Source organism: Ornithodoros turicata, chromosome 1 (genome assembly GCF_037126465.1).
Source record: "Ornithodoros turicata isolate Travis chromosome 1, ASM3712646v1, whole genome shotgun sequence".
NCBI lineage: Eukaryota > Metazoa > Arthropoda > Arachnida > Ixodida > Argasidae > Ornithodoros > Ornithodoros turicata.
Genome location: NC_088201.1, coordinates 156,254,146 through 156,265,994, shown reverse-complemented (window position 1 = coordinate 156,265,994; position 11,849 = coordinate 156,254,146). Strand labels below are relative to the sequence as shown.

The window sequence follows — 11,849 nt, the reverse complement described above, 5'->3', positions numbered from 1 at the left end:
ATGGGGAGTAATTGCAGCTTTTACTCCCCTAGGTTGCAATTACTCCCCATTTTAGTCCCCAGACCCTGAAATTTTACTCCCCGGTATTGGAAATAGTCCCGAAACTTTGCAAATGGTCCCCTGAATGCAACTTCTAGACAATGGCGTAAATTACAGAAGCTGAATGAACTAAGTGAAAATGATGGACAATGATCACGTAAATGTGTTCTGCAGCAATTTGATGGTACAATTTCAATTAAATAATTAATTTAGTTAATTAATTTTTAATTGATTTAGTTTAGCTAATTTAGTTAATTAATTTAGTTAATTCAGTTAGTGGTTCTTTCTCGACAAAACTGTGCCCTATGTATGTCTTTCAATATTTGATAATTGACGTATAGTGGAAGAATTTTCATTATTGATAAGCTCTATACATACCGAGTACTGTGAGGACAAAGCTAGAAATAATACGTAAACAATGAGAATTAGCCTAGGCAGGCCACAAACATGTACGACACAAACACGTAAGCCTGTAACGTTCAAGAATCACTCCATGACTGGAAATCAGGAGGGTCTAGGTTCGAGTCCTGGTGTCAGCAAGTTTTTTCTGAGCTGTTTCATTTCATAGAAATACTAACTCTGTGCCTGTAATAATGCGCAATACAGAAACAAGAAACAATGAATTGCTAATGTTATGGAGCGTAACTTCCCTACCGTATTACAAGTTAACATTTCTAATTTGAATAATTTGAAAAGATGACACAAAGCAATTCAATGTTTTCAGTTTAATGGTTTTATTGATTGTACAAGTTGATTACACTTCATACCAGACATCCTTGTGTAGGAAAAAGAATACAGTCCACCCCGTTTATCCGCATCTTGCAGTTCAAGCAAAAATTTCGAGATAGTAGAGGATCCGGATAAATGAAACGTGACAGGACATGAAACCATTTGTCAACAAAGCATGTGTTCATTTCGGAGGGCATAAGGAGCCATCCATCATCACTTGCGTAAAATTACTGCAGACATTCAGCTACTGCCTATGTCGTTAACTTGAGAAAAATTTATTATTCTGCTCAAAGAATGTCAAAGCCGTTTTCTGTGCATTTAGTGCAATCTCAAGTGTCACATCACTGGATGCCCTACTCCCAGGGGCAGATCCAGGATTTTTCTGAGGGGGAGGGGTCCTGATGGCAATTGTGATGGCAATTGATGTTCTGAGGCTGGAACACACATAGAAAGGACAAGTACATACAAAGCCTCAAGTGACTAAGAAATTAGCGATGAAAGAAAGTCACTGAAAAGGTTAGCCAGCTCTAGGCCTCAGACAGCATCCGACTGCACTACCAAACTTAAACTGAAACTCTATGTAACGACAGAAGCTAGACCCGCCCCTGCGAACTCCTGGATCCGGAATCCTCATGTGTGTGGTTCATTTCGTTTTGCATGTTGCAGCTTTGCTTACCATGGTAACTGCTAATCTTCAACATTTTTGCTGCCAAGGGGCGCACATGGTTAACATGGTCGACACAAATGCTGCACACGTCGTGGTGAGCCCTCGTTACAAAAAGCCCATCCATTCAGCCATCCGGATAACTGAAGGCAATTGTTGGGCATTTTCCTCAGCAGTTCCTGGAAACTCTTGTTCGGATCTGGAAACTAGTCCGGATAAATGAGGGCAAATTGCATCAACTGAAATCTGTTCCCACAATTTTTGTCCCTATAGCGCGGGATCCAGAGAAGTGAAATCCAGATAAACAGGGGTCGACTGTAAACCATTAACAGTGTAATATAAAATAAGCAGAAAGACACAAAGAAGAAACAAAGAAACATACTCGCTGCATATCACAAATCAGCATTAGAAAATCTCCCACTTGGGCACTACAAATCCATTAGGGTAGAGATCAAGAGCATAGGGAACAGCTTCTTCCCCTGGATGAATAACTATCTGTTCCCTAGTGTTACCAAGGCAGCACGCAAACTTGTGCCTGTCAAAGTGGAGGACTTCATGCTTGTCTGCAACAATGAACAGGGTGCTTGAGGCTACATACATTGCTGTAACAAGATCGAAAACTGGAGGTGTACCTTTCCTTAGTACCAAGACATCACCGACCCTGTAGCTACATTTATCTATAGATGCCTGCGACACCTGCCAGACAGACTGTGTCTGAAAGTGCTGCATACAAGGTGGCAGGTCATCACATGAAACGAGTTTTGTAGTATTCACGTACAGACCGTCTTCAAGTGTCATATCTTCTAAAATGTAAGACTGCAATAAGTGATGCCTTTGTGCAAGTGTCCTGCAAATGTTTCTAAAATTCTTGACTCGTGATGCTAGGCTTTTAAAGTATTGGTGTTTTCCTTCAAACCGCATGGTCCAAAACCTCCTGAGTGGGCCAAACTCCCGGATTAGTCTGGGATAGTGCACCATGTAATGAAGTTTGGGAGTAATAGGCACAGCAGGGTACTTCTGAGTAAAGGCAGTTAGGAAGTTTTGTATCTGCACTTCTAAGTAACATATGCAGTGTGCAGGAATGTCATCTGCAAAGATGATGTCCGTGATTTCTCGAAACAAAAGGAATACTTCCCAATCCTCATTTCCTTCAGGGATAGTGCTTCCTAGAATTAAAGGCAGCGTCTTGAGGAGACAGAACGCCTGAGAGGCCGTATTCTTTAGGCTACAGTTCCCTGTAACAAACAGGGGGCTGATAGCCTCTGGCTTGTTCTTTCTGTCGTGGTACAGATACATGAAGTTCTTAACAAGGTCCAAATCATCGAGAGATATAGCATTTTCGTCAACCATTCCTCGTAATGTTTGTCGTAGTACAAAAGGAAATGAGCCTTCAAGGATGTCATGCATCAGGTCGCACGGAGGTTGTCGTGTGACATCAAAATATGGCAATGAAAGCAATGGAGAAGCCTCATTCACACCATACACACGTAGTGCATGATTAATTTCAATAGACTGTAAGTGGGCTGCGTGCACTTCAGCTGTACGTGGCATGCACAATTCTTCATGTGTCAGTTGTGCAAGTTGATACTTCACTGCCATGCACCAGCGGCACACCCTTCCTGTGGCGAAGTTACATGTAAAGCCGCCTAGTCTGTGCATTGATAAATTGTCGCCGCAGACAGCAAATAAGCAGCCCTTTATCCGTAGCAACTCTGTACCTCTCTGTACCTGTATACCTTCATTTTCCAGTAACTTTATGTCATCCAACAAAGGTTTCAAAATAGCTGATAATCCATACTCTTTGACATGGGCATAACGTGCTAAAATGACCAGATATATGCACTTCAAGGCTGAGCGATACCGGCGATGAAAATTCAATAATGTGAAATAAACACAGAGTATCTTGTGCACGCCGCGCTTCGAGCCTAGGGGATTTACAATTTCAACTTCATCCGTATACAAAAGGATATACAGAGTGCACTGTGAACCTTCTTGCAGAAGTTGTCTTTCCTGTATGTCTCTGTATAGGGCACCATCTGAAAAGTCGTAAAGCGAAGAATCTAGCTTAGATGAAGGTGCAGTGAGATGCGCACTTATGTCTTTGTTTTCACAGAGTTTTTTCACTGTGTCAATAATCGACACATACTGAAAATGTGCACCATCTTGACCGAGGGTGCATTGCTGTGGGCCTGCATATGGAAAATTCTTTTTAGCGTACTCTTCTCTCTTGTACTTGCTGCCAACTTCATCAAATACGCTGTCCACGATGTTATTGTTACTAAGAAAGCGAAACAGTTCATACTGAGATGACGTGGCAGTTTTATGTTTTATCACGTCCACAAACTTCTGGATCACAATCCCCAACAAAGAACGCAACTCCCTGAAGAGTTCTTCAATCACGGAATGCGGTAGCCGATGAAGCTCGGACGCTTTGAAGAAAAACTTGCAAACGCTGTGTTTGACGAGTGCAAGATATTGTTGAAAGTTGATCGTGTCTTGTTCATCATCTTGTCTTTGTGGGAATGTTACCTGTGGTTCTCCGAGACTCTGTGGAGGCGACGTACGGTAAGCAACATCTTCAGGCACATTGTCATCAGAATTTTCCTCCCGTGAGTCTACTTCAATAACGTCTTTGTGTTTACGGTACACATGCGATCTGAACGACGAATAACTGCTGTAAGACCTGGGGCAGCCACCAACCCCACAGGAAATTGTCAGTTCTGCTACACCACAGTGTGTTACGCCAATGTGATTAATAAGCTTCAGCATGCCATCCGTAACGAACGAGCAACAGTCACAATAAAAGAAGGGCATCGTTTAGTCTTGAGTGAAACGACCACGCGCGGTCCGACACAATTTAGCATCAAAAATAACTTCATGCACACTCGTGCAGTACTTTACGTATGCCGTCCATTTGCATGTCTTCTGCTTCTTTATGTGTCGTCGATTTGCATGTCTTCCGCTTCTTTATCCGTCGTCGATTTGCATGTCTTCTGCTTCTTTATGTGTCGTCGATTTGCATGTCTTCTGCTTCTTTATGTGTCGTCGATTTGCATGTCTCCCGCTTCTTTATGCGTCGTCCATTTGCATGTCTTCTGCTTCTTTATGTGTCGTCGATTTGCATGTCTTCCGCTTCTTTATCCGTCGTCGATTTGCATGTCTTCTGCTTCTTTATGTGTCGTCGATTTGCATGTCTTCTGCTTCTTTATGTGTCGTCGATTTGCATGTCTCCCGCTTCTTTATGCGTCGTCGATTTGCATGTCTTCTGCTTCTTTATGTGTCGTCGATGTGCATGTCTTCTGCTTCTTTATGCGTCGTCGGTTTGCATATCTTCCGCTTCTTTATGCGTCGTCGATTTGCATGTCTTCTGCTTCTTTATGCGTCGTCGATTTGCATGTCTTCTGCTTCTTTATGTGTCGTCGATCTGAATATCTTCTGCTCCTCTATGTGCCGTGATCGCCAAAGCCAAAGGGCGATCACGGCACGTCAACCCGCCATGATGGCATAGGAAGTGTTGCTTTTCCGCGCTTTCCGGTCTGAAAGATGTGTGATTCTATTAACTTCATTTTAGATTCCAGTACCCACATTATAACGTTAAAATTAAAACTCATTATTTAATTAGTTTTATTTCGACAGTAGCTTTCGAAATAAATGCGCAGTTCGCGTCGATACTGTCAATTTTTCCGCTTCCGGTTTTCTGCCCGCGAGGTTGTCGGCTGCTTTGCAATTTTGAACGCTGTCTCAATTCTCAAGTCGCAACTTCCACTGCTTTTTGTGGCATGGAACAAACAAAATGCCTTGTGGAGCACTTGGGGTCGAGAAGAATAGTATTATTGCCTGCTCCTTCGACTTTTGGTGAATTAAGATCGCATCTCCATCTGGACGCCAACCTGACCGTAATAGCAAGTGACCCTCTACAGGTAAGGTAACTTATTACCTCTTGGTACATGTAGCATAAATATGCACATGACTTACATTTAATAATAAATATTATAATTGATGCACTGTCAGTTGGTTTCTCTATGTTGAACGAGCCGTTCTCTCATATGCATACTTCGGTTTGTTAGGTTTTCGATGGCGACTTTCAGCGATACGTTGACGTATCAGACGCTGACCGAGTTCCTGCCTTGGCGCAAGTAAGGGCAAAACCAAGTGAAGCAAATCTAGACATCAGGTATCGTGAATTCTTTTCCCTGATATATTGTAATTGTTGAGCTTCGTTTTCATGGTTCCCATCTATTGGTTCAATGTTTTGTACGATAGCAACTTCATGCGAGCACCCGGTACCTGAATAAAACTTTTTGCTCAGTTATCCTCATATTATTTATGCGTTATAGGGCCGAAGAAATACTACAAGGTGCTGAGGAATCAGTCAGGGAGCCACTCCAAGTGGTGAACAGGGAGTATGTTCTGCCCCGGATTCCATTTGACATATCCAGCATGCACTCGGGGTACCAAAGGGGAGGTGCCCTCAACCGATCACACATTGTTAGGTGGCTGTATTTTGACCTCTGCACATACTCCGAGTAAGTACTTACATGGTGTTATCCTAATTCTCTTATGGCCAGCTTTAGAGTCATGAACCATCACGATGACGGATAAAATTTGATGTTTTTATTATTTTCAGGTACCCAGGGAAACTTTATGACAAAGCAGCAAATGAGCTGGTGAAGCGATTCCCGGTGCTTTCAGATCGTTCCACAGACTTGGTTGCGGTACGACCATTCCACATTGACATATCATATATTGTTTGTGACCTGCTAGTTATGCATAATTACAGGACTCTTGGAAGAGTGCTCTTAGGTTCAAGGCAAAATATGAACGAAGGAAGCTTGGCGTGGCTACAACTGGGCAGAAAAGGCAACATGTGCCTGATGAATCTGATGAAAATGGTGGCAGTGCAAGAACAGAGACTCCGATAAGAGTGCAACGTCCAATTCCGGTGAAACATTCCTTTCTGAGCTATCAAGCTTATATCATCCGAGTGAAGAGCAGTACTTGCTTGGTTTTTTTATGTACAGACTGTAATTAGTGTTCTGAGGGGCCTGGGTCACTCGTGATCCTAATTGCCTGACAATGTAACGCCGTGAATTATGATTATTTCTAGAACCAACAAGTAATCAGGGAACTCCCAAAATGAAAATACTGCCTTGCCTGTTCTGGATGGCTCAGATGTTGAAATATGTATCACTGTGGCTTTTTCTTATTTCACTATGAGTATAAGACCAATAGAATGCAAAGCGTTGTGGTGAGGTGCTAACACAGTGCCTGCGTTTTGCCTATGTCAGTCATCGATGTCATGAGATAATTTCCAATACCCAGATAAAAATTCTGCAGAGGACTACTTTGTGCTTATGGGAAGTGAAATATGTGCACAGGAAAGAGAAGGTGACGGCACTAGTCTTGTTCGACTTGCTTGTAAAGTTCTTAAATTTGAGCTGGTAGAGTGAGGATACAATGGCACTTCTTTGGTAGTTAGCTCCATCCCTTCTACATGGTGGTCACCCCTGTTATACAGTCTTTGGATGGTAACACTGTTCTATTAAATTAAGAAACCAGTAAAACTGAGGATAGTTTATTTAATTTGTTGTTCCTTATGAAGCAAAGCATGGGACTAATTGGACATTTTTGTGTGGTTTGGGAAGACACTGGTGTCGTTTCACGTTATTAGCAGTGCAGCCTATGATGTTTTACATGTACACTGACTCTTCAGACTTTAAAATTGTGTCATTTTCCCACTAAGGGTGACAATGCTGCTATGCAGGGTGCCACGTGTTCTGAAGATGGTTTCTCAGCTGTTGGTCATATCGAATTTATGCAAAAGGAACTAAAGAAATACAGCCCTGACACCAAGGCTGTCACCGACAGCATGCACCGAACTTTCAACTGGAGGCACGAATGGATTTTAAAGGAGCACCCTCAGCCATCTGAGATTTTTGAAAAGTTCCCAGCTTTACTGCAGTCGTTTGAGGTGGGCAGAACTTAGACCACTTAGTGCGCGGCAGTTGCTTTTATCCAATGGCATGAAGGAAATAAATCATTTTAGGAACACATGAGCTGTTTGCTGTAGCTATGTGCAACATTTCCACAGATAGGATCTCTGAAATGTACTTATATTTTCCAGATAAAAGAGGAGTTGCATAGATACACCAAGATTTATGTAGATCAAGCAATACTCCAGTTTATCGACACAAGGGGAGATAAGATACTACGCCTAGCATCAGGAAAACGCTGCATGCGCCATGTTATGCAGAAGTATAATGAAAAATTAGTAGAGGCAGCAAATGAGGAAATAAAAAAGTGTAACAGACAGCTTTTTAATTACACTTCAATTTACAACTGCGAAACAGTTTTCAGTATCGTTGGACGATACAGGTTCATTCTTCTTTCTCAGGCTACTATGTTGTTGCTGTCATCTGTTCCATTCCTGCGCTTGTAAAGGAACGTCTCGATGCTCTTTTGGGACAAATGGTAAGCTCTGTTGTATCTCATATATCGTTCTCCTTCATTCCTTTACTCCAAATGTTCTTCCGCTTCCCAGTAGAAAAGCAGTCTCTGTTCGAGATAGTAGCTGCTCTCAGCCTTGGGCTCCTCCTTCAGTCTAGTGTGAAACAGAAGCTGTTTTCATGCAAAAAAGTGCTGTGTTTGTGCAAAGAATGTTAGATTTATGTGGTATGTTCAGTGATGTTGCTTTGTGAATGTCATTGCCTGCACGGTTAACATACATGGGGATGGGGGCTTGACGTTCCGCAGTTAGTGCTGCCTTTGACAGGAGTAGGGTTTGGTGACATGAGTACGCTTTAAACATGATAGGGGGTTATGTACAAAGGAGAGAGTGCAGCACATGCACTTTTCTCATGAGTAACATAGGAATAGGAGTAGGAGGAATATGTGAAGGGGGATGTCCGGGTCGCTTGCGTGAATGTCGAGTCTGTTCCTCAGATCTGTACTCCATAGCTTCGGTAGTTCTTTTACACACAGTACTGCCCTCGACGCTTCATTTTCTTTTAGCACTGGCAAAGCTATTAAGTACAGTACTGAGCCTCAACATCCGTGCAAGCAGACCCAGAACTGTGCAGCAGGATCTTAAGGAAGTACCGCTGAGCCTGAAAAGGCACAAAGGGCGGGGCATATGTATTATGGAAGGATTAAGAATGTGGGATACGAATAGTTTAAAGGACCCCTGGATCTTCGTTTATCTGACACTGGAATTTCTGGATGAGATAAGATTCCTGCTGTTCCCTGCACTGCTGGGAAGGAAAGGTTGACTGTAGGATGAAAAGAGATATATCAGTGATTGAGTGTCCTGGTTTACTTATGTCATGTGATACTGGCAGATTAGGTTTTTTGACCACGTCAGATTTGGGATTATGGAACAGTGTTCTAAATCACGTAGCTGTCTGGCCGATACATTGGGACCTGCATGCATTGCAATGAAGAATTATAGTTAGAATCACCATTAGTTTTGACCTAATAATTAGAACTGCTACTTTATTACAAGGGTGACAACCAATGTTATCCTGTGTGTCTTTGTTAATTTTGGCGATTACTGGTCTGTCTTAAATGTTCCTTGCTGGGCCATAAGTTACGCGGATGGCTGGGAAAATATTTGCTTCATCCGATGAGAGTTTGAGAGAATTGTGTAGTGGCGGTTCAGTGTATACTATTAATATGAGGCACTATGGCATTAAATGTGGTAATGAGATTTACTGTAGGATTTCCACTGCCTTGAGATCTTTGGAGCAATTGCTGGCAATCTGTGGATCTTGCTCTGGCATCTTTTTCAAGTATGATCCACAAAGGTTTGCTCCAGTCGTTGAAGATGATTTTCTAGTTCGGCATTGTTCGAGCATATTTCGCAGTATAGTAACGCTCGGCTGTAGGGCATGGCTAACATAGTATGTCTACGGTGGCCACTACCGAGCGTTACTATACTGTGAAATATGCTCGAACAATGCCGAACTAGAAAATCATCTTCAATGACTGGAGCAAACCTTTGTGGATCATACTTGAAAAAGATGCCAGAGCAAGATCCACAGATTGCCAGCAATTGCTCCAAAGATCTCAAGGCAGTGGAAATCCTACAGTAAATCTCATTATCACATTTAATGCCATAGTGCCTCATATTAATAGTATACACTGAACCGCCACTACACAATTCTCTCAAACTCTCATCGGATGAAGGAAATATTTTCCCAGCCACCCGCGTAACTTATGGCCCAGCAAGGAACATTTAAGACAGACCAGTAATCGCCAAAATTAACAAAGACACACAGGATAACATTGGTTGTCACCCTTGTAATAAAGTAGCAGTTCTAATTATTAGGTCAAAACTAATGGTGATTCTAACTATAATTCTTCATTGCAATGCATGCAGGTCCCAATGTATCGGCCAGACAGCTACGTGATTTAGAACACTGTTCCATAACCCCAAATCTGACGTGGTCAAAAAACCTAATCTGCCAATATCACGTGACATAAGTAAACCAGGACACTCAATCACTGATATATCTCTTTTCATCCTACAGTCAACCTTTCCTTCCCAGCAGTGCAGGGAACAGCAGGAATCTTATCTCATCCAGAAATTCCAGTGTCAGATAAACGAAGATCCAGGGGTCCTTTAAACTATTTGTATCCCACATTCTTAATCCTTCCAGAATATATACGCTCTTTTGCCTCTTTTCAGGCTCACTGGTATTTCATCAAGATCTTGCTGACCACTCCCGGTCATTCCCCCTTCACATATACCTCAACCTATGTTACTGATGACAAAAGTGCATGTGCTGCACCCTTTCCCTTGTACATAACCCCGCTCATATCTAAAGCGTGTTCTTGTCACCAAATCCTATATACTCCCGTCGAAGGCAGCGTTGACTGCCCAAACGTCGACTCCCATCCCTACATGTGTTAATAAACTGCCCTTTGTGTTTGCCTGTAAGTTGTTTGTCGTCTTCTGAGTTTTATTACTACATACAGGGTGTCCCAGAAAACACGTCATTGAATTATAATAAAAAACTGCACCAGCTAGAGTCATACGGTCAACAGCATTTGTTCTTTCTAGGTTTTTGCCACCTCCTGATGTGCATGTCATGTAACATAAATTTAATTATGTAAATTTTTGCGACCTTAAGTCGAAAATTTTCCAAGTAAAGGTTGCTTTTTTACCCTACCAATATGAAGAGCGTGTCTAATTTACTCAAATTAATGATAATTGACAGGGATATTCGGAGCTATCCCGTCGGAAAAAATAGCCGAACATCATGCTCTACGGAACTCCGACAGGATAGCGCGCAATGAATTTTTCAGCGCAAACTTTGTCAGTCCGACGAAAGGAGGTTTGAAACCCAGCCCACCCCGGCATCGCAGAAGGAGATAACACAGGCATGGCTTATCGTTATCGTGTCCGACTTTTGCTGGGATAATGCTTTCCCTCCCCCAATTTTAGGAACAGCTACTTTTTCTACTATTGCTCTGTTGGCTGGCTTTGGAACCTCCTTTCGTCAGACTGAGAGCGATTGCTCTCAAAAAGTCTTTGTGCGTTATGATCCGGTGCTCAGAAAAGCAGGATGTTCGGCTATTTTTTCTGATGGGATAGCTAGTGAATGTCACTGTCAATTATCATGAATTTGAGTGATTTCGGCACGCTCTTCATATTGGTGGGGTAAGAAAGTGACCTTTACTCGGCAAATTTCAGAGTTCAGTTTGCAAATATTTACATAATTAAACTTCCAATACATGACTCTCACATCAGGAGGTGGCAAAAACCCAATAAGAACAAATGCCGTTGACCGCATGATTCTAGGTGGCGTAGTTTTTTTATTATAATTCAGTGACACGTTTTCTAGGACACCCTGTATATATATAGGTTAAAGAGGTTAATATATCAGACAGCTGCGAAGTTCACTAAAAGTACAGTAATAAGACGTGGACGACAGATTACAGGAAAGTTAACAAAAACGAATTTATTTCACGGGTAACTTAACAGGTTATAATATGCTATGAAATGGTTAAAAGAACGGTCGACGTTTCGACAGCGGCACTGTCTTCGTCAGGACAAAAAAAAGAAAAAACAGACTGATGACTTATATATGAAAATGACATATATATAGATAAGGAAAAAAGACACCAGAGACTGAAGTAGGGAGTGGGGGAAAGTTATTTATTAAACTGGCATTTAAACTAAGGGTCTAGGGAAGTCTACGTTTCGGCGGAGGCTCCGCCTTCCTCGGGACTAAGATGAAAATCTATGTACAAGTTCTTTTAAAAGGTTACAAAAATGTCGTCACAGCCGGTACAATTCCACTGCCAGGCGGTCGTCAGTGAGTCAGGTTCTGGAAGGTTCCTGGGTCATCGGTCGGGGAGATTACGTGTCAAAGCCTTGGAGTTCCAGAAAGGTCTGGGGTCGCGCTCGTTGAAA

The 11,849-nt window shown here is 42.2% G+C and overlaps 1 protein-coding gene across 1 annotated transcript; it reads right to left on the bottom strand.

The window, feature by feature from the left end:
• Positions 1-1,837: 1,837 nt before the first annotated feature.
• On the bottom strand, positions 1,838-2,782 carry LOC135388048 (uncharacterized). Its single transcript, XM_064617343.1, has one exon. It carries the CDS (start codon positions 2,780-2,782, stop codon positions 1,838-1,840), a length of 945 nt encoding a protein of 314 aa, XP_064473413.1.
• Between the last annotated feature and the right edge of the window lie 9,067 nt (positions 2,783-11,849).